The sequence below is a fragment of the Haliaeetus leucocephalus genome, unplaced genomic scaffold (genome assembly GCF_000737465.1).
Source record: "Haliaeetus leucocephalus isolate CR32 unplaced genomic scaffold, Haliaeetus_leucocephalus-4.0 Scaffold984, whole genome shotgun sequence".
NCBI classification, from domain to species: Eukaryota; Metazoa; Chordata; class Aves; order Accipitriformes; family Accipitridae; genus Haliaeetus; species Haliaeetus leucocephalus.
In genome coordinates, this window is record NW_010973420.1 from 495,756 (window position 1) to 519,332 (window position 23,577).

The window sequence follows — 23,577 nt, forward strand, 5'->3', positions numbered from 1 at the left end:
GGCTCTGCGGCCCCCGCACCGGCGGCCCCGTGGCCGGCCCGAGTTCCACCACCTCCCAGCCCGGTGTCGTCAGGCTGCTTGCGCCCGGCTCACCCAAGCATCTCCGTCTCTGTTTGTGACCTGTCGTCTTTATGCTTCAGCACTCTCCTCCTCTTTTCGCAGTGTAAGACCTGTTCGTGACGATGGGCTTCTTTCACAGTTCTTTATAAAAACACAAACCGCTTTGCCAGAACAAAACCTAAGCCCTGCAGAACCTCTTGAAAATCGTCAAGGACGTGTATTTTTATATGTGTAACTTCTATTTTGTGACTGATCACTTACCCGATTTTTAATCGATTTATTTAAATGGATATTTTCTGTTTCGTTCTTATTCTTTCTTAATGTGAAGCAAATGCATTGCAGAAATATGAGTTGATTATGTCAATGCCATTGTCTTTATCAACCCAAACATAAAATCTCATTGGAAAGTGGCCAAGTTCTGTGTCTCATAAACCAATGTTGATGTTACCCTTTCATGCGCTGATGTTACCCTTTCATGCTTTCCTGTTCAAGGGATGGGAAGTTAAGTTTTTAGCTGTTAGTATGTTTTAGCTGACAAGCTAGTGTTATTCTTTTGGGCAGGCTATAGAATGTCAAGCTTTGCAGGAGGGACAAGAAAGAAAAAGGAAAGCTTTTGTTACAAATGTGATGCTTTCAGCTTAATTCTTAACCGCTATGGGACACTTTGATTAATGTTTCCTGGCCAGGAGGGCAGCGTTCGTCTTTGAGTGTTTTCTAAAAGGTTGTCAGGTGGTGTTAGGAATGCACAAAAAGTGACAGCTTTTTTCAGCATTTGAAAAGGTTCCCAAGTAAGACATTTCCAAACTCCAGATAAACTACTACGTAAGTGTTCAGGAGCTGGGATGCCCCAATCTGCAGTGTCTTTGTGGCAGTGAAAGGTCCCTGTCCCTACTTTCCAAGAGTTTTGCAAGCATGCTGCAGGGAATGCTTGTTTCCCGTCTTTGAGTTGTTACAGCAGAAAAGATGGCCTAATGGCTTGTCCTTCATCTTTGCACTATATCCTGCCCACGTATCTTTTCTGTTGAATCTTATTTCCAGCAGCAGCAAGCAGTTGCTCCTCTCTTGGGTGCTGCGTGCTGTGGAGCAGGGCTGGAACGAGAGCAGAGCGTTCCTGGGGCAGCTCTGAGGCCTCTGAGACTCATGACTTCCCACGTGCAGGAGTTTAAGTTGGATGCTTGCAATAATATGGCCTTCTGCAAGGTGGTTTTTTTGTTTGTTTGTTTGTTTTAAACAGAAAGAGCAAGTCATGTTAAAGGACTGTTTTCCTGTATCCTCTTCCAATGAACTCCCCCAACAGGTCCCTAGCAGAAAACAGAAGCGAGTTGGGTGGAGGAAGAGTTCACCATACTGCTGCTTGTGGTGCATCTGTCTTATCCATCGATCTCCAGAGTGTACCGAAGAACTCCATATTGGTTTTTTGTGTCCTAGAGATGTGAACCATGGGCACAGAAGAATTAATGATTATGTGTAGGTGGCTCAGCAGGCCACAACGTGAGAAAGAACTGAAAAAGTTTCTCTCCAGGGTCCATTAAGCCACTATTACAGTTTAAATTAAGGTCTGTGCAAAGACCCATCACGTTTCTGTTGCCTAGCTATTTTATATTCCTTTCCCTCAATATAATTAATTTCAGCATGTATGTACATAGACACACATGCACTTGTTCAGCCTTACTTGCTTTGTGAAAACAAAGATGGGAAAATTTATGAGATGCTGAACTTATATCAAAGGCTGTGTAGGCAAGTTCTCCTTGCTCACCTGGCTTGTGCACCAAGACAGCTCTTCTCCAGGAAGAAAATAAAATATGTCCAGCTAAATAAAGGCTGCAGTCATTGGGGTGATGGAGGAGACAGAAGGTGCAAGTTGTTCTCTTGCCTGGAGAGCTCAGGGCGGCTGCTGCAGCCCCGGCCGGTGGGACCGAGGGGACCCCCGATATTCTCCCCTGGGCTCAGCTCTGCTTTGCTGATGGGTTTAAGGTCTTCAAGTATTACGCTGCATTGGATGGACAGGAACAAGTGAGAAATGGCTTTTAACTCCTGCTTTTACGTGACTCGAGGTGGTTTTTGTGAGAAGAGTGATCAAATTAAAGGTATATTCATCGCTGTGTAAGAACCATGATTTGAAGAACTCTGAAAATATCTTTCTACAGCCTGCTACAGGCAGGGCTGTTAAATGGTGTTAGTCCAGCTCTCTGGTTTGGTGGGGAGTCTTGGGGTGTTTTGTGGTTTTGGGGTGGTTTTTTTTTTACTAATTAGAAAATTTTTGAGGTAGTTTCCTAAAATAAATGTACTTAGGCTGTAATTAAAGACTAATTCTGAAGGCCTGTTCAGTGGGTATCTTCTTGGATTGGTAAGGCTGCCTAACCTGTGGCTGATTAGCGAATCCAGCGTGGTTCAAGGGCGTAATTTTGGAGGCAGAAAATACACGTTCTGACTTGAATGATCTCCGTTACAAAGGCGATAATATATTTCCCGTTGCTGCATTTCTTGTTAAATAAAAGTTCCAAAGGGAATTGTTGGTTTTAAGCAACTTTTCTAAATCAGGATATTTCATGAATGATGAAAACTAATACAAAGTAAAAACATTTAAAAGTCATTATATATATGTCACATTTATGTTCTTCTATTTATAAGGTGTCAGCAGATAGAAATGAATCTGGTTTAGCTAGTGCTCAGCTTTGCTACTTCTGCAAAGAAAATTTTAATAATTTACAAAGTATTTTGCTGAAACTGTAAAGCCATGCAAATGTTTCTGTAGGGTCTTAGCAGATATACCATTTTGACAGATTTTACCATTCAGAACACCTACGATGCTGGCAGGTACGTGTTATGCGGTTGCACTCGGGTTACAGTGAAACTGTTTTATTACTTCTGAATGTTTGTGACTCTAACCGAGCATCCTATTCTCTACTTAGGGTTACTGGTGGATTATAATTAATTTACTGGTAAGAATATTTCACTTTAAGTATGTTTTACAAACTGAAGTATGGAATTGCTAGCTTATAGCAGGATGGGAAATGGTAGCACTAATGGGATGAAAATGAAGTTTGCCTGTTAGAAAGGCAGGATTGAATGCTATGTGAGACACACTCAGATTAAATTTGCCAGGGCAAAGCTAAGTGAAACTTGCCTTGTTCTGCTAATTCTTCGTGCTGGGTTAATTTTGGCTGGCAACGCTTATTGGCCAAATAAGCATTAACATTTACACGCTGAACTGTAACGTGGGTTAAATAGCAATGTTTTCAGTTCACCTGGGAAGGCTGAGAAAGGCGGTCGTGCTCCTGTGGCTGGGTCTCCCCGACGGGTGAGGAACGGCACCCCCTCTTTTTTAGGAAAGACAAGACTTCTACTTGGCAAGCACACAGTGAGGAGAAACTGAAGGGGATTTCATACCCATAAAATAAATCAATTTGAAAATTGCCTTAGAGTAAGGAGAGAAGCTGAAGGACGAAAAAAATCAGATGGCTTCTCTCTGCATGCGAGCGCCCTGCCGCTGTGCTGGTCTGGAGACAGGTTTTATCTGTCATTTATACCCGTGTTACACTGGGAAACGCCAGCCCTCATTCTCAGCTCTCTGAAGATGATTTTTAGGCAGCAGCACTGAAATGTCTCATTCCATTCGTGCTGTGGCCCAGGCCAGAAGGACTGAGCCTCCAAGGGATGGCTGGAGCCACCTCCTCCTCTGTCTGGCCGCGCGGTAAATAGCCGAGTCCAGTGCCGAAACAAGGACGATTCATAACCACAGGGGTTAAAATTGCAAAGGCATCAGCCGTTGTACTTGGAGGTATTCGCACCTTCTTTCTGAGTCCTCCAGCCTGCAGCTGTGCTCTTCCAGACCCCTTAGGTAGGAAGACAGGAGTAGGAGCTGTCTGCAGGTGGGTCACGGGGCCAGGATCACGGGCACGTCGCCGTTTGGCTTCATCTGTGTGAGATGTTATGACATTTTACATGCCCAAATACTGTGTTTATGGATGACATGAAGTAGGTGAAGCAAAATGCTTTTTAAAAACAGCACAAACTGTTGCATAGACTTTAATGAATGCTAGATTTAGAAGTGAATTCCAGACAATACCAAAATACCAAATTCTCACGACATGTCTAAAATGTTTATGTGGTGGTTTGTTTTTTTTTCATTCTGTGCGAGCAGAGGTGATCTGGTGTCACGGGTTTTGTCCGGCTTTTTTCACACATTGATTTCACAGTTTCCTTTGAAAAAGTCATTTTGTGAGGCAAGCCTGAACTGTTTCTGGTATTTCATCTAAAATTACAAGCTTATGTGGAACCTGTGAAGCACTGGTAATTAAGAGAGTTAATGGGGTGCTACCTGCAATTAATTCAATTGCTTGTGACATGAACTTTTTTGTTTAATCATAGGTTATCGTAGTGCAGTTGTGTTGGGAGGTTTTCATCTGTAAAACACAGTCTCTGCCCATGGTGTTGGGTTTCTTGGGCGTTTTCATGGCTCTTGCGTTGAGATTTGAGATGTTGATTCCCCTTCCTCCTGCACCTTGCAGGATGAGTTTAAGTTCTGATATTCAGTAGAAGACGTGAATCTCATCGTTCCTCTGTCATAAGACTTTGACACGTCCCTTAAGCAATTTAAAAAATAGCAAGCTGTACTTGCGTCCAGCAAATAAGCAAGCTCAGCCTTTTCTACAGTGCCAGATCTAGCTGTAAAGATCCAAATTCAGCTCTTAATTTTCTGTGGATTTCTAGCAACGACTCAGGCAAATAAGTAAATCTCAGCCTGTTCTGTAGCTCCTGCTTGTTGAATTGTGAGTGTCCTTGGGAGCAAAGGCTGCTTTTTATGCATTTGGAAAAGGGGTTACCACTGGGAAACCTCACTGTGCTTCACTAATACAGCTAACAACTAGCAGGCTGTCACTTCACCGAGGGTGACTTAGTGAAGAAGAATGTTGGCTGAATGCTGATATGTAGTGAAGCTGTAAAATTTTCTTCCTGATTTGCAAGTTGTTTGATGGCATCTGCTGTTCACAGAAAGGGGATTTCTCCTTTAGGATCGCTTTAAATGATATGTGCTTATAATTGAATGTACAGGGTGTGGGAATAAAAGGTCCTGACTGCTATTAAAAATTTATAGCATAGGCATAATAATAATAAAGGCATAGAGCTGGTACGTGAGAGCAGCTACTTCAGTAATATCTGGAGCTCTTCAAAGTCCCAACTCTTGCGTGTCTGATCCTGCTTTTGCTCCCAGTTATGTCTTCGGGAGAAATCCTAGATTCCTCTGATAGTGGATTAGACAAGTTTTAATGTGAAATGCAAAAGGTGATTGCACTAAATGAGTAAAATTTTCATTTTAAATATGAAAATTGTTTTTTTTTTCTTCTAAAATGTGTTATTGTTAATCTTTATTTCTAAAGGCCTTCAAATTTTTAAAATTTGAAAACTTTTGCAAAATTGTGACATTTCCCTGAAGAGGCAGTACTGACAGTACAGAATTCAATGAATTAATAGTCATACGCAGGTACCAGCTAACGCGTCTGAAGTTCACTGTCGGAGCAAAGCAAGTTCTTGGCTTACACTGCAGGATGTCTGGGAAGGCTGCTGTCTGTTCCCACCAAGCTGGGTGTCTCGCTATCAAACTCGTGACTGTAGGACAGACCAGAATCGCACTTCTGTTCCTAAATTCACAATAAACCAATAGACAGGCTACATGGGAGAAAGCTGTCAATGGATCCTGCTGCTGATTTCATATCTCAAGGCAATCTCTGATATGAAGAGTAGTTGCGGTACATAAGAAAATGTACATATTGGCATGCAGATGTGAAAATGTAATGATATGAACAGATGTTCATTCTGCTGATTTAGATATTTGATTCTGTTCTGTGTCAGAAGTTTCTCTTCAGTTTCCTTTTCTTCACCACTAATATGGGTAAGAGATGTTACACCTTCTGCATGACAGCGGTGAGCCCTTCCCTCATCTGCTGACCTGCTGCTCTTACTTGCGTCACCAGACAGACCTTATTCTGTTCAGAAAGGAGGACTTTGTCCTGTTAGGCAAAATTAAAGAACCATCAGTAAATACAGCTATGTGAGTTTAAGCACACAGAAGTAGAAGTCCTTAGGCCAAGAAGTCTAGGTAAGATATCCGAGTTGTGTGCCAGGGAGGGAGACGTGCTCGTACAAATGTGTGGGCGGGAGGAGAGGACTCTCAGGTGTCCTTAGCGAGGCTCCAACACACCAAACAGACAGCTTGAACCCGTCGGGGCTGGGGAGGGAGCTCTCAAAAGAGCGAAGGGTCTTTTCAGACTGAAGCCAGCAGTACTGTGGCCCGGGCTCGCTCACTAGCAAGTGTGAGTTCATTCTTAAGTCATTGCCACTTATAAAGTGTTTAAAATAATTTAATTCTTTTTAACGTTACTGAAAATTCAAGACTTTAAAAGGAGGAACTTAAACACAGCAAAACTGCAAAGCAGCACAACTTTCTAGTTTGGTAACACCTGTGCTTCAAACCCTGCTCGTAACATGGTTACAGGCATTGCTATGTAAAAAGCAATTTTTGTGTGGTCTTATTTTTACCTCTTTCATTTGATCCCCTTTCCTTTTGGGGTGAGGGTATAGTTTATTCCCAAATCTGTTAGCCCCTCACAAGTAAGTAGGCAAGAAACTACTTGAACAACCTCAGTGTTAATCTTTCTTAGAAATCTTCTAAAGACTCGGGTGAAAGCCAGTGTCTTGCTTGTATAACTTTCAAAGTCTTAGTCAGAGCCCATATGTTACAACCTGGAGGAAATGATGCTTGGGGATGACTAACAGAACATGTTCCTGCTGTTAATTTGGGTGTCATTCCAGAAATTTAATTCGTAAGCTCTCCCTTTCGTTTTGTTAACACATTTACTTATTAATTCCAGTCTTTGCTGTTGTTCCCCACTAAGGAACGTAACGAAGGGATAAATTTTATATTAACAAAGAGAGGTATTTGTTCACCCTACCTGCAACGAGTAGGGAGAAGCAGAGAACATACCTGTGTTAGATTAGCAGAAAAATGATTTACAGATAGGAAATTTACTTTAATGTAGCTTCCTGCCACAAACATTGTTTTGCTCCAGTCTCTCTGTATGGGTGTGTAATTTACCAAGAGTGAGGCTATAAAGTACTAATCGGGAATTATTTCCTCTTTCCAAAAAGAAGCGAATAGCTTTCAATGGTTTGATGCTTAAAACTGACCATGCAGTTATAATCTGATTTGCAACAGGAAAGCTAGGAAAATTAATGAAGAAAAGGTAGCTTACAATTTATAACCTCTTCTTAATTACTTGTTTAGTATCTGTCTGTTGGCTTGCCCTTCATAGTGGAGGATACACTGTATAACTGCAGCTCAATTAAGGCTTGTTTATCTATATGAAAGGTGAAATCATGGAGCAATCAGCCAGCCAGGCTGTATGTGTGACTGGTGGTGCTGTGCCCGAGATGCACCACAAATGCTTGCTGTTGTGGTTTATTCCGGCAGAAGCACTCCATAAGCACTTAACCGCTGGAGCCCAGAGTAGCTGCAATAATAAAATGTCAAATTCTCAACACAGGGTTAAGGCAGCTGGCCACAGATCCATGTGGCTGCACTGGGGAATGCCTTTTGGAACCAGTCTGCTTTGTAGGCTGTGTGGCAGTGGATGCAATCTCCTATCTGCTCTTGTGTTTTGTATGACTTAGTGCTTTTTTGCTGCTGGGCACGATTCTAGCTATGGCATTGCAGTAAAATAACGGGTGATTGATGAGTTTGCGTTGTGTGGGTATTTGCAAAGCTGATACATCTAAAGCTCTGGGAGTGAGAAAGCTCGTTGTTACCGTGTCCACTCCCTCTGGTGCTCTGATTCCAGCTGTGTGGCTGACAGACTAAACTGACTATTCTTCACAGTTTATTCAGATGGAGAAACAACACAAACCAAGCAGCTATCTCGCTTCTTGCTTGGTTCTGTTTAACTTCAGTTTGTCTGGAAAAGTTAAACCAGCTCAGTGCGATTGCTGTGGACTTTTGAAGGTTGAAGTTTATTTTAGAAACCTTGGGGCTAAGTGGTAGGCTTGAGAAACTTTCTATTATTTGAGATGAAATTACAATGTCGCCTCTTGAGCCAAGACTTTGTGTCCCAACGAGGAGGGAAAGAGCCAAGAAGTGTGAATGCCTTAAAACGAGAGGGAGCGTGTAGATATCTGCAAACTAATATGGGTATCTCCTGGATCACATTGAGAGGAACGTTTTCCAAGTTTCAAGTCTCGTCTCTTGAGGAAGCTCAGAACAGCAGTAATGCCATAAATGCAGTGGAGCAGGGTGAGCAGCGAGCTTGTTTGTCAACTTGGCGTGATGGTGCTGTTGCACTTGCTGAAGCTGCGGAGGAGCAGGGCCATCACGTGTAAGTCGGCGTCCGTGAGCCTCCTTGTTCAGCTGTACGATGTTGTAAACGCTGCTGCAGATAGCATGATAGTTGATGACTCCTTGGGCGAACCTGGAAACTTGCTTCATTCCCCCGAATTTTGATAAATTTGGGTTATGCAAAGGGATGCCTTAAATCCAGCTAAGTGAATTAGCTTCCTTTGGCATGACCTTTCCAAAGAATCCTGTTCCCCATCTTAAAATTTGATGTCCTAAGGTTGTTTCAGGCTTACACCCTTACCTTCAGCATAAGGACATTTCGCCTTGTGTGGATTATATGATGGTAAATAAGTGTCTGTGACCCCAGTGAAGGTTTCTTGGGTTTGGATTAAACCCCGAGTGAGTCATGCAGTTAAACGGGTGCTTTTCTGCTTCCATAGAGTAGGAAACAGTTCAACTGTTAAGCCCTTTCAGAAACAGCTTATGCTTTAGCCAACAGCTCATGGGTCAGGTTCAGCCTGGAGGAATTTAGGAAAGGTTGTTTGTGCCCTTACAGCACCGGAGACCCTTCCCGTGGTGGGGAACGTGGCATGTGAGGGCAGCTGCCCTGCCCCAAGCCCTGCCTCTATGTCTTCCCTGCCCTCGCCTCTCCTCTCAAGTGTTAGTACTGGACCCAGGCTTTCTCCTGAGAAAGATGCTCAGCTATCATTTTGATAAAAAAAAATCCAGATTCTTTCTACTGTAGTTACAGATAAAATACGTATTTGTCCTCCAGAATCACTTCGTTGCAGTTGCCCAGCTTGCTGTCTTAGCACTCTGAATTCAGACAGCAGCCCAAATGATCTGGCTCTCCTAATATGTAGAATATACAGAATATGATTGTCTGCAATGTTTGAAGGATATTTTAAAAAGTTACCCTTAAAGTAGCAGTGGAAAATTTCTCCCAGTGCTCAGAAATCTGGAAATGAGTCAAGGGGTATGGTATTACTTTTTTTTTTAATTAGAAGGTTTTTAAAAAACTGCTGGATCTGTGTTGCGGCCTTTTTCTTTCTCTGCTAGCCCACACTCTGCTCTTCCTGTCTCACACAAGGACTTGCTCCTTTTCCTCCTTAATAGCAGTGTGTCTGATTTATTCTACAGGGTTTAAATTAAGAGGAAACTCAGCAGTAGGGGAAGAAGTGATGGATTTGAAAGCAATTCTCAGGCTCTTCTGCCCTGGCTCATTAGGCAGCCTGCCTTTTTTTTTTTCTTTTTTTTTCTCCTTTCTTTTCTTTTCTTTTCTTTTTTTTTTTTTTTTAACATAGAAAAACTGCCTTGCTCTGGGCTGTCAGTGTTCAGCACGCTGCTTGCCTGCCTGTCCCCGGCAGCGCCGCTGGGTGCGGGGGGATCCGGGCATCGGTCCCCACGGGGCACCCCGCTGTGCCAGCCCAGATGGCTGCTGTTGCTCAGGGCTACGTTAGCTCTGATGCTGCTCTGTAAAACGTAAAGAAAACTGAGAACCTTCTCAGCGGCCACGGTGTAAAATGGAAACGCTCCCCCCATGCACACGCACCGCTGGGGAAGCAGGTTTTCTGTCTTCCAAGAAGAGGCAAAGCATCATCATTTCAACCTGGTTACTCCTCTCGTGAAGTCTCTGCGAAGAGCTGACTTGTTTGTAGCCACGGAAATTCTCGTTGCAGTATTGAGTTCTTTGCGACTGCAGATGAGGGCAGGCTATCAAAATGGCAGTGGCCTGATCCCTCTGCATCTTGGTTACAAATCAGCTGGGTGCCAATTTAATTCACTACATATATGCTCTTATAAACATCCCTAAGAGCACTGAGAAAAGGAAAATGTCTGAGGTTAAAATATGAACTAATTAATCTTTGTGATTTGTGAGCCTTTGCTTTTGTAAGTAAGAACAGTTACACAATTGTGCCTTTTAAAGAATGAAAAAGCTTCGTTTCTAGGGCAGCGGAGGGAAGCGCTCCCAGCCCGACCAGCCGTCCAGGGGAGACGAACCAGATGGTGACGGCAAAACTCCCGTTTTGCTCTTTTACATCGTGTAAAGAGGCTAGAGCGTGGATCTGAGCTGCCTGCCGTAAGGGGCTCCTTGTTGCTAACGAGGTCCAGGCGGCCTTGGAGGCTTCTGCTGCTCCGTGGGGAGGAGGAGCCGGGCTCTGCGTGCTCCTGGCAGGGTCGCTGCACAGCCTGGAGTTTAGGGTAGAGGCGCCTGGAAAACCAGACCCGTAGAACATGACATTCCTCACATTTGTAGTCTAAAAGAATAAGTGTTTCCATGCGGCCAATGTGCAGCCTGCAGAAAAGGCCGAAGGACAGCTTTAAGTCCTTCCTTTGTCGGCTTTAAAGAAAAGTCTGTAAAACTAGGCAGAACAGCAAACAAATAGCGAAATAGATGTGTTTGGTTTTTTGGAGGGCGGTATTGTTTTAATCGGTCCCCGGAGGGCTGGGCTGGGCTGTGGAGCCCAGTGTGGTTACTGGGGGACCTCCCCTGGTGGTCACTGCCGTGGCTCCAGGAGCAGCCCTGGAAGGCAGTGAGCAGTCCCAGCTGCAAAAGACAGCAGCAGCTTAGCTGTGAGGACATCCATACCTGGAAATGAGATCCTGCGGGTGCTGATCTCTTGGATAACGAGCCTCACAAAACCAAAACAAGGAGTAAATAGCTGTGTGTTGATCCATCAAGCCACGGGTGTTTTTCCGTTGTCTGAAATATTAATGCTGTCATGTAGCGTAGCATAGCACAGACATCTCTTTGTTCAGAGGCAAGTCTTTGTCTTCTTGACACGGGGTTTAAGGCGAGTGCCCTAGTTCATAAACACTGCTCATCTCTTACATAAAATATTTTATAATTGCTCTTGATACAAGCGTAAAACAAATCTAAAATTCTGAATACCCTAGCAACGCAGTGCCTTTATGTTATTTTTATCCGTTCACTACTAATAATGTCTTATTTTGGATTGTAGGACAGAAAACTCACAAAAGTAGAGAGGCAGAGGTTTAAAGAGGAAGCAGAAATGTTGAAAGGTCTACAGCATCCAAACATTGTGAGATTTTATGACTTCTGGGAATCCTGTGTAAAAGGCAAAAGATGCATCGTGCTGGTTACTGAATTGATGACCTCTGGAACACTAAAGACGTAAGTACTGTGCTCCTGGTGAGGAGGCTAAGAATAGCGATGGAAATTTTTAGAAAAATCCTACTTTCATATTCTGAAAAAAGGCATCTCCAGATAAAAGAAAAAAATGGAGCTGTTCTCTGGTGTCTGTCACTTGTCCCTGCGTTTGAACTGCATTGATCCGACAGGAAGAATTTTGGCCTCCATCTCTCTTTCCCTGCTCTCCTGTTTCAGTTATGCAACGAGAAGCTGTTCTCTGGTGTGTTTCATCTTCTGCCTGTGACGTTTCAATTTGTCAGGGTGTGTTTTTGTGATTGCTTTTGTGCTTGTATTTGCATGTTTTGTTAGAAAATTCAGATAGAATAGCACTCGAATGGTAGCCTCTCTTCTTGAACCAGAAGGTGCTCTAGGTTATCTACTAAACAATATTAATTAATAGCTTTTGGTTCTGACAATCTTGTTAAGGTTGATATAAAACAGTTGGCATGAATTCTGGAACAGATTTGCAGCCCCAATGGGAGCAGTACTCATCGCTGCATATATCCAGTGTGCTACTCTGCCAGTGCATTAGCAGGTTCTACATTTTTCCAAAATGTACCTTCCCAATCGGTATTTTAGGTAAATGGAAGAAAACGCAGGTGCATGGTACAAAGGTCAGAGTCCTGTGGTTAAAATTAAACTTCAGTATTCTTCTGATTTGAAGATATGAAACATATTCTAAAGCGTTTCTCTGCATGAAGTGAATTGCTGTACTATTAGACTTGTAAATATTTGGTTGTATTTGCACCAAAAATGGTCATTATCTTCCTCCCTAAAAATGAATGCTGTAATTCCTCCTTTGAAAAGATCTATTTCTCTCAATTTTGTGATATTTCTGAGCTGCTATTATGGCATCTAAGAAGGGGCTTTTATCCAGAATGGAGTTTCAGCTGTTCAAGCCCCTAGAATCTCTAATAACACTTCATTTTCTTTATACCCACTTCTGTCTATATTTGTGCTCTAGGTATCTGAAGAGATTTAAAGTGATGAAACCAAAAGTCCTGCGTAGTTGGTGCCGGCAAATCCTGAAGGGTCTTCTTTTCTTGCACACAAGAACTCCACCAATAATTCACAGAGACTTAAAATGTGACAATATTTTTATTACTGGACCAACTGGATCTGTGAAAATAGGAGACTTGGGCCTGGCAACCCTCAAGAGAGCTTCGTTTGCCAAAAGCGTAATAGGTAATCCTCCTGTTCCCCTTGGCGTCATTCTGTTAGTATAGTGGGTGTCTTTCTAATATCTGCCTTTCACATCTTGCGTTAGTGGCTTTTTCACTTGTAAGTTGGTAGTAGAGATTAAAATGGTTTTGTGACTGTTCCCTTTACACCACTATAAAAAACAATCAGGAGGAAATGGTATCATCTTCTTCCTTCTGTATCACAATGGTAAAACACTTCTCTTGTGTGTTCCGTAATTGAAATATTACTTGATATCCTCAAATCCTTCTCCGCTCTCCTTCAAAAGGAGCAGCAAGGGTTCTCAGCAACCTGTGTGCATCATCCTCCTGAGAACGGGCTCGGTGCCTGCTGGACGGGGAGAAGAAAAGAGGGGGGGGGGGAGAGGGAAGAGAAAGGATGCCCTGCTCTCTCCCTAACAAGGGAGTGCTGCAAAAGCCTGGGAAAGCCCCCAGGAAGTCTTCAGCGGCGCTGGGATAGGGACGGGTACTTTTGCCGAAGGGAGAGGCAGGCAGTAGTGCCCCGCGGAGCTGGGCTTCTCTCCTTTGCAGAGAGGTTGTAGGGGAGCTGGTCTGGCTGGAACACCTTATCCCCGTTTATTGGGGAATCAGCAAAACAGGCTGCTTCTGCAGGCAACTGCAAAGCTCGTCCCTGCCTCGACGCCGTCCTGGCAGAGTTCTGCTGAAACAACGTTTGCAATTTATTAAAAATCAGTAGGTACGAAATTAAAAGAAATTTCCACTAGGATGTGCAATAGCTGATGCCCTTAGGTGGTGCCTGCGTGAGGAGTGTTAGAACCTGGGTTTGCTTGAACTGGGAGGACGTTTTCTGAATGACTGTCGAAGGAGGTCGTTTCCTTGCGAAAGTTACATTTAATGTTTTCTGTGTAAATGTAATGTTTCCCTGAATTCTCAAACATTTTGTGTTTTTAACCCAAGCTTCTGTAGCAAATCTCTCTTGTTCAGATCTGTAGGTGATGGTTCTAGGAAGCTGCAAATTCCTGAGAAATTATGCTGAAAGTAGGGGAAGTTATAATGCACGTAATTGTATTTCAGCTTACAATATAAATGGAAATTAGATTCTAGGTAATTAGAGTTAGCAAACTGATAGTGACAAACACTGTTCCTTTACTATACATGAAAATAGCATCCTATCTTTCAAGTAGTAGTTGCTGAAATAATTATTTTAGTATCTCAGATTTTCAGAGATTATAATTGTTTACGATTATTTATACAAAAGCATTGACCTTAATGCTTAGTGAGCCCAGTATCTTTGAAGTCAAAATGATAGAAATTTTGGATATGTGCTTGGCTACCGTGGGTTTGCTCTTAACCTTGTTGATTTTAGTGAAAACATGTTGGTTTATATCTGTTAAGTTTCTCTAGTTTTTTTACTTCTAATAATTGGTGGGGTTTTTTCTGTTGAGGGTCAGTATTTCTTCACATAATTTTTTTTGCAGTATAACAATTGTCCATGGGACATAATGGAATAATATCAATAATACCAATACTGGGAATAATGTCAGTAATACCAATACAGGTTTCTGTAAAATTGGTTGTTACCACAACACTGTCAAAGCACGCTCATGTCTAAAAGAAATTCAATACCGTAAAGGGCTGCAGGTTGCTGGCGAGGTGTCTGGATTCATTTGGCAATATAACCGAGCTTATCTTTTCCATGAGTAGTGCTGCTCCCAGGAAAGAATTAGGAGGGCTTGGAAACACGGGTGAGATGAGTAATTCTGCCCCCTCCATAGATGTAGTAGCTTTAAAGGAATATTAGTAGCTGCAATTTTACATCGGCTTGAACGGAATGAAGTCAGCATGGCTGAGGTCCAGTTTTTCCCTTGCTGCGTTCGTGCCATCGCTGATGCTCGTCTGACCTTGCGGTGTATCTCTGCAGGGAGCTGAGCCAGGGCAAAACTCCTTCTGCCAAGAGGAGCTGAATAGATGCTGAGCGGCTTTACGTTTAGGTGGTCTGTTTTGTTTAAGGATACTTGTATGTATTCCTTCCCACCCCCAAGGGATGGGGGGGAAAATGTAATTTTTGTGCTATTTTGGAATGGTGTCAAGAATTTCCTTTTCTGCTTAGACTATTGCAATCACTTTTTCAGATTTGCTTTAAATGCTCCATAATTTATGAGATTCACTGCCTCTCAGTCTTGTTCCTTCTAAAACAAGGTAGCAGCTCCAAAAAACATTCTCTGTGGCAGTTGTTAACCGTTTCAGAGCAGCAGCCACTGCCCGTGTGACAGCTGGGAGAAAAACCCTAAGAGCAGGTACTAAGTTAAGCTTTCATGACACGGGTCTGGCTGATTTGCAAAGGCTGAAGGAATTAGTATCTTTGAGGTGGAAGGAACATAAACAAGGGGAGAGACTGATCCCAAATTTTGCAAAATGTATTTTAGGGGTATGCTTGTGCTGAGGCTTGTTTTGTGTTAGGCCAAGTCTACTTCAGAAAACGTGCCAAAGAAGAGTTTTTACTGACAGACACTAATTTTGAGAGACATTGTTTATGTTGCCATAAAAAACCCAAACTTAAATTAAGTCCCCAAACATATACGAGAAATATTTTTTCCTGGTATGTGTTAATTTAATTACAGTTGTGCTTTTGCTGCTGGTGTGGAGATGTCGTAACAAAAGACGGACGGACCCGCCAGGCTGCCGCATGGCTCTGGGGGGAGGTTGGGTGCTGAGGTGGCTGCTGCTGGGCTGGAGGGGCAGAGTTTGGCTGTGTCCTTCACGTAGACCAAGACCTCTCGTGGTCCTTTTGGCATCCCAGTGCTCGCGGCTCGCTGGTCTGCTCCCGCAACACGTGACTGCATTGTTCTCCTTTCCTTCATCTTTTCTAAATGTAAAAAGGAAATAAATTAGTCTTGACTCCTAAGCATAAATTACCTTACGAGATACAGTTCCTGGAATAAATTACCTAGGTGTTAATTTTTTTCCCTTTTGCTTTATAAGACCACGCTTTTCAGAGTAGTTTGCTGTGCAAACATTGCAGGCGTTGTAAGTCGCTGCATGTCATAAAGCTGCAATTTCCCATTATGAAGCAGTAAGTACAGTGCTTCACTTAATATTTATCCAGTTGCATCAGATTTCTGACACCCTAATCCCTGTTGAGTAGGACCTTATTCTGTGAGTAGCCTCACTGATTTGTCCCACTGAACCAGTGACGGAATTAGGTTTAATGTTTTGTGCGTGACTTTGTAGGTGATTTGTGATACTGCTTGCTTTCAAAGTGCTGTCTGTCTTCTGGCCGGTTGCTATGTATCTCTGGAGGAAAAAAAAAAAAGAACATTTGCATTGATAAAAACAAGACTGAAGGTTCTCGTTTCTTCTCTCCTTTTCACCACCACAAGCCTGTACACATCCCTCTCTTCACCCAGAAAAAGAAACCATTTCATGACTTCCAGTATGGTCAGGCAATGTGCCATATCTCATTTTCTTGTTAATTTTTGAAGTTTTGATACTTTTTTTTTTCCACTTCCTCTTCCTCCTTGTGTTATTACCAGTGAGCCATGGGTATGTAAGTGTGTGTGTTGACTTTGGGTTTCTTCCCTGGAGGAGGATGCTTGAGCTTATTCTAGTTACTTCCCTCTTTTGAAATAATCTTGCATGCACCCTTACATAGCTGTAATGGGCACACTCCTTATAGGCGAAAAAGGTTGTGGTTAAAGCTGTTTAGACTTCATAAAAAATTTACATTCTTTTTGTGCATGTTTGTGTAGGTACACCAGAATTTATGGCTCCAGAAATGTATGAGGAACACTACGATGAATCTGTGGATGTCTATGCTTTTGGAATGTGCATGTTGGAAATGGCTACCTCAGAATACCCTTACTCAGAATGCCAGAATGCTGCTCAAATTTACCGGAAAGTAACCTGTGTGAGTAAACGTCCTTAATTTGTATTGGGATTTTGTAATTTGAAGGTTTAAAAACATATTTCGATGAGGTGTTGGTACTATCGAATGTGTAGTGTGTTGAGAGTGTCCGAGCTCTGGGTTACACAAACCTGTTGCAGGTTTATTTGTAAGCTTGCATTCCCATGGTTGGATTGTGTTAGACTGTACTGCAGCTGTGTAAAATATCTTCAGTAATCTTTGTTGCTGATTTTGTCTCCATCAGCCAAAAATACATAAAACTTGGGAAGAATGAGCAGGGAACATTCTTTGCTCTAGTTTTGCCTCCTAAATGGGGACTTTTCAGACTTGACCAAGTTTCCTACAAAGCTAAAATGACTAACTTTTTGGTTACAGCCTAAATACTTATTTATATGGTGGAGGATGTTTGATTCAGATTTCCAGCACAGATTCCCTCTGTTTGTATGTGTAACAAACTATCTGAAGATATAAAAGGGAAAAGACAGCAATGTTTAGTTTTGGAGTCGGCCAGAGGAGCTTTATATCTGCATTTTGGAATTCTGTGAGGTCTGGTAATCCCCAGACAGGAGCCATGGAAATGGGTTTGCTGCATTTTCAGGTGAGGTTAGGCTGGAGGAGAAGTCAATCTAAAATAATTTCTACACTGAATAAGATACCCTCTCCAACATTCTCACCCCCAGATGATAAATGTATTTGTCTACATGAGCTGTACTGCAAATGCCTGAAAAAACTCCTGAGTCTGTAAGATGCTATCAGATTGCAAATCACTGACTGCAGAGAAACGAGACTTGCCAAAGGCTTTGGCAGCTGTGGTTATATTCTGTTCTATTTGGTTAAATGAAACCAAGAGTTACAAGAGGTTTTTTTCAGGATAGGTTATGTCCAACAGACTGGCTTGTCAAAGATTTTCCCAGGTACTTCTTTCCATCTGGTCGCTACAAAAGAAGATAGTGAGCTGTGTGGTTTGGCCCTCGTGCATCACCTAAAGATGCAGTCTGCACACTCGGGATGTGAAGAGGGTAATCCTCGGAAGAAAGCTGCACTAAAATTTGCAGAGATTAGCTACAGATAAGGTTGCTTTTATTTCTTTGACCTATAAGGTAGAAAGAGTAATTAGGCTTACATCTCTCAGTCTCCAAAAGTGTGGTCCCAAAATTAGTGTGTATTCCTCTTGATCCAACTGCTTGTTATGAGCAAAAATCTTCCCAAATGAAAGTTAGTAGTAACTGGTTGATTTAGAAAGGTGATTGGGACCACTTGCCTTCTCCAAGAGGTTTAGTGAATCAGGCTAGTACAAATATGGTTCTGTGAAGTCCTGCAGTCAGCAAACACTGCTCGAGGTCAAACCTGCATTTCCTGATTTGCTGTATGCTAACTCTCACACTGGATATAGAGATGGTTTCATCAGATACCCAAACACTCGCATGTGCCAGGTGATGGGTTTACATGCAATTTAATTTTTATAGGTATAGTTTGTGTTGTTCAGTATCTGTCTTTTCCCCCCATTGAAGACCGGGATGCCGGGAAGTTGGTGCTCTTGTTGTAGATTGCTGTACTACCCAGCTGTGATGGTGCTAACCTGGTGGGAGGGGGAGGATGCAAACGATTTGGGAGTCTGTGTTTAAAAGTTGAAGTTGGTATCACAACGCACAGGAGGATGTCCCTGCTGGAAGTGGGAGAGATGCCATGACTTTCTGAAAGCAGGAGGACACGTCTGAAGAGGGGAAGCAGCTTTCTCAAATTTTTGTGTAAACTGTTGCAAGCTGACATTTGTAGCTTGGTAAAGCTGAATCTTTCCCAATGGACTGGAACCCTGATTTCTGGTAGTTTAACTCTTCTTAGAGTGTTTCTTTCAACCCATAGCTACTCAGAAATAATAATAATAAAAAAAAAAGCATGAGAAGCTGCTCAGCAGTGCAGTTAGGTTCGTCACTATGGCTGGAGCCGGTCCCTATGGTGCTGTAGGGACAGGAGTGTGAGCAGAGGTGGGTCTGCGGGTTTACTGACTGCGCACCTCGTGCTCCGCGCCTTGGGCCAGCTGGAAACGCGTGCTGCGTCTTCTCCAAGAATGAAGTACGTTTGATGGCTCAGTGGAGTTGCTTGCCTGAATCCTTATGAGCGTGGCCGCTTGTTCCACATGGTTATTCCATGGTGCTTTACCACATTGTTATTCCACTCGCTCCTCCCTGACAAGGAAGTTTCTTTCGTTTGGCACAGCGGCTTGTTGGCTTCATTTAGATATACAGTCCTTCGGGTGTCCTCCAAATGCCGTCTTTGTAGGTAGCTTAGGAGACATCTCCTTGGGCTGTAAAGCTTCACATGGTGACAACAGGCATCTCTTCTAGTTTTAGGCTCTGGGGCCTCATCTCCTGAATGTGATACCAGTCTTGTAACCCTAGATACTGCATTGCTTTCCTGGGAAGTGTAGGGTGTGTTACTGGCTGCCTTGGACAGGCATTGCATGAGCAGCGTGCCTCATTTGTTTGTGCACCTTCCGTCACGGTTAGCTGATGTTAAGGCGACCTGAGTATATGTGTATGCGTTTAGAGCCACAGATAATGTAGATATCTTCCATTGCTCCACATACCCAGAGAAACCCTGTGTACAACTCTTAGCCATCTGGAATATTGGTAATTAAGACTTCGTAAGACTCGTAAGCCTCATTTATCAAAGCAATATCCAAGATGGCAAAGAATAATGATTAATCAGAGGATTCCTAATTAGATGTTGTATTTCAATTTGCAGACTTAAGTAGTCATTTTTTTAAACACCGGTGAAAGCCTGAGCCAACTCATTTTCTGTGGCAATAACCTTTACATAGCTGAGGATTATATGGTAAATTACTGTAACTTTGAAAAACTGGTCTTATACTAGCAACTTTAGGGAGAGGGGAAATAATGTTTATCGTGAAGACCAAGTAATGGTGGAGAAGCTGTCGAAAGGTCACTTTATAACTTGGAAGGGGTGCTTTTGAAACAGAACTGTCTAGCAGGGAAAGCTGAGGCAGCAGGCGTCAGGTGCAGGCACGGCGGGTGTGTTTACTGCCTTCTGCAGCCGAACTGCGGGCAGCAGCAGTGGGAGCAAAGGTGCTGGGGCTCCTTAGATGGAAAAATGGGCATTACTGTCGTTCCAAGGAAAGGGTTAACCAGCTCCCTGTGGAGAGGGAAAAAGCCCTGTCGCATGCCATGAGCTGCATGAACTGTCAGGCGGGAGGAGGAGCAGGGGGTGGACCTCTTGGTGAGGGTGCAAGAGGAGCAGCAGCACCCTGGGGGAGATCCTCCACCCCAGAAGGAACCTCTCTGGTGGGCTCCACAGCTTCTCGAGAGGAGCTGCGTCCGCGGAAGAACTGGCGACAGCAAAGCACCCCGCTTCGCCCCGCGTGAGTCGCCCGGCCGGCGCGGCGGGGGCTGAGGGAACCCGCTGCGGAGGTGTGACGGTTAGGGTCTGGGGTCCTGGGCCGGCGCCCTGCCGCGAGGGCTGCCCTGTGAGCGGAGCGGCGGCCACTTGCAGACGGAAAAACTTGAAAACCACTTTTCATGCAGCGTTAGGGTCGCTCACACGGCAGCTGTTGCTAGCGCTGGACCGAAATACAGCACAGAAATGGAGCGTAGACTGAAACCAAGAGGCTGAATTAGACCGTTTTCGTCCCAGCCATAGATGCGGTTTGGAGCTCTCACTAGAGCAGAAGGTGGCCCTGACCTTCTCAGGTGGGGGCGACCAGTGGTGCAGTGCTCCTGAACACTGTCACGTATTTCAGCTTGTCAGTGAGAAATCAACTTAATTTTTGATGAAACTGGTTTTTTGCACCAGAAATGTAAACACTCTTTCTAGTGTTTTAAATTGAGGGTCAATGTAATGTAAAAACGTGATTAGTGTGTCTAGTTTCCTGATACTTCTATTTTAAAAATATAAAATAAAATAACTCACTTCTGCCTTGGGCTCAGCATCGTGAGGGCAACCACTGGAGGTGCTGAGAGCATCTGAAGGGGTGGGAATTGCTTGCCAGTGTTTGCATCAAGCAAGCAATTGCTTAATAGTGAAGGTAGGATAACCACCTTATCCTTCAGACTGCCTCTTACCTTACTTTGGAGTATGCTGGGCTGCACGTTCCCTCTGCTGCCCAGCACAGTCAGTGTACTACTTTGGTTTTGCCATTAAAATATCTTCTTTTGTTGTTTCTACTCTGTGTCCTAACATTCCATCAAACTCTTGCCTGCTAATAGGATGCAAGATACTTCTGAAGTCATAGCTGTTCCAAGTCACATGCATTGGTAGTCCTTATTGGTACCGAAAATAGAAATGTTACCTTTCTGAGACAGTACTGTTTTAAGATGCTATGCATTATGCATGTCTGTAGTGTAAGATTATTATACTTATTTATTTCAGTGACCTTTTATTCTGCCTGACCATATTCTCATGGCTTAAAAATGCTGCTTTAGTTTTCCACTTTTGGTTTTGCATATGTTTAACTGTATGTATATAATAGTCCAGCATAAAGTGGCAGTCATTTTCAAAATGTACAGAGGGGTTCATTTCTTTGCCAGATGAGACATGCTTGTTATGACTTGTCACCTCTCTCTCTGTCCTTTCAGCCTGAATTACAGAGTGTAAATGTAAAAAAAGTGAATATGTAACATAAATAGAAAATCCATGTTTTTCAAGCAACAGGTCCAAGCCACATTTACTGCAGTTAGCTTTGAAGTGATTTCCTAGTCAGCATATTTGCAGTGACCTTCATTCTGATGCCATAATCTCATTTTTCATGCATAACTTGATGTTTTTTCTTAGTCAGATTTTTTTTGTGTTTAATCATTCTGCCAAGTGATTTTGATGTAGACAATAGTGATGAAACATCGGAGTCTGTGACCTTCCCATGCAGCTCCGGTCCAATGTTTTCTTACACATGCACTGCAGAATGCACAGCAGACCAGCTGTATCTGCCGGGGGTTCATGGCGACCTCGTTGGGTTTAGCAGCACAAACCTGCGCTTTAAAACAACCCACATGTTTATAGTGTTCTGGTTTGCATTTTCAGTTTTCTTATTGCTGCTTTTTTATAAATGTATTGAATGTTTTCACAGGATTTGCAGGCTATTTTCTATATCGCTCATACAGGCAGAATAAATGCTACAGCTGTAGCACAGCACCAACAGCCAAATAAAGTTACGAATGTCATTGCATTGACTTCTTGTGTGTTTCTGGTATCTTCTTAGATCTGTAGATAATCTTCTTAGATTAGCTTTAGGATTGAGTACCATTTTGGAGTGAGAGATGGGTTTATAATTGCACACAGTGATCTTGTTGCTGAATGTTGTGGAACAAAACCCTGACAAAACTGAGAACTTATCTTCACTTTATTGACTTCAGGAAGTGTGTGGTAGCATGGAATTTCAGTTGGAAAGATGGTTTCAGCTTTTTTGGAAGAAGGTTTTTCACTTTTCTAGGAACTACATGAGTCTAGAGACCACCTTCAGGTAGAAGGTGGAGTTTTAGTCCAAAGCAGACTGTATTTAGGCTAGGAGGGCACCTTCTAGGTGAGAGGAAAGCCTTTAGAAAAATTACTGACTGACATGGGTCAGACTTAACGTTGACTTGTCTGGCATACACTGTGCATCCTATAAAGCATTACGTGTTACTCTTTCAAAAGAGTGCTCTGCTGATGGAAAAATGACAAATGGCTATTTTTAGACCTCTGAAAAACAAGCTTCACATTTTTGCCCCCAACATGGAGGTTAAAATTTTAATGTCCTATATGTGCCTGACTGTGGACTCAACCATCTTATACTGGAGTGCAATGTATTTCAAACCTAATCACTTCAGAAGGAAGGTGAGGAGACTAAGTGGTGGTGAGGGATTCAAAGTAAATCATCCTGTTTGAGACAGAGAAATTCTTGAAAGGGAGTTTATTTGATCTTCTCTCATTTTGCTCTTGGATTTTATATATATATATATATATAAGCATTTAAAGAATTTGTATGAAAATATCCCCATGCACCTTATATCAACCAGTTAGCCCTGCATTTCAAATGCAGTGGTGTTGAATTTACTTTTGTTTACAAGACAGCTGTACAGTTTTCAAACTGTCATAGATAATTCCTTGGCTAATATACTTTGAATTTTGGTGCCATGTTTCCTTGGGAATGCTCAGGAAAGACAGATGGCTTTTGTATAAATGAATGAGATGAGTCCTTTGACTGCAAATAGAAACCTGCGTTTCGCATAAACCCCCTTCATTGTCGGGAGGCTTGTAAGCACCAGGGCACAGCGCTGTAGGGAGGGTTTGCAGCATTAAAATGAGATGGCCCTGGAGATTTTAATGAAGAGTAAGGAGCAAAAACATACTATAGCATATGGGCATTGAGAAAACACTTTGGCGAAGCAGTTCTGTTCAGTACTTCACTGTGCATATTTTGTCCTTGTTTGGTTTAGTCATTTATTCATAGCTTAGCTGTTCAGTAGATAAATACAATAGATGTTCAGAGAGGAGTCAGTATTCCTTCAAAAGATGTTGAAAATAAAATGGTGTTTGGAGGAGTTGCCTTTTTTTTTTTTTTTGTGGAAGCAATTTGTAAGGTCAAAAATCGGTATCAGTCATCAGGGATCTGTCAAAAGGACCATTTTCAGGCAAACCTAATTTCTAGATTCCCAACACGTCCTGCCCCTCCATCCCAGTCATGTCAGAGTTCAAGCTGAACCACGTAACTGAAGATCGTTTGTGAATTCTGGAAAAGAAAATTAAATCGAGATATACTGTGATATGCCTTATGCTCTTCATGTCTCTCGTGTTCAGTCTGTGTTAAGATAGCCATGAAGTGCTCTGCAATTATAAAAAGCAATTGGCAGGTTCCCTTGAGTGTGTAGATACGTGAGCGATATATTCCTCTAGGTAGCTGAAAGCTCTTCAGGTAGTATGGTGAAAGTTGCCTCTACTGCTTTGTTGGGGGGGGGGGGTGTTGGGGTTTTGCGGGGGG

At 42.8% G+C, this 23,577-nt stretch overlaps 1 protein-coding gene across 1 annotated transcript in view; it reads left to right on the forward strand.

The window, feature by feature from the left end:
• Window positions 1-23,577, forward strand: part of WNK2 (WNK lysine deficient protein kinase 2) — a 109,217-nt gene that overhangs the window by 28,982 nt on the left and 56,658 nt on the right. The window contains 3 exon segments of the mRNA XM_010584467.1: window positions 11,353-11,525; window positions 12,508-12,728; window positions 16,453-16,610. Of these exon segments, the coding sequence (XP_010582769.1) occupies window positions 11,353-11,525; window positions 12,508-12,728; window positions 16,453-16,610 (552 nt within the window).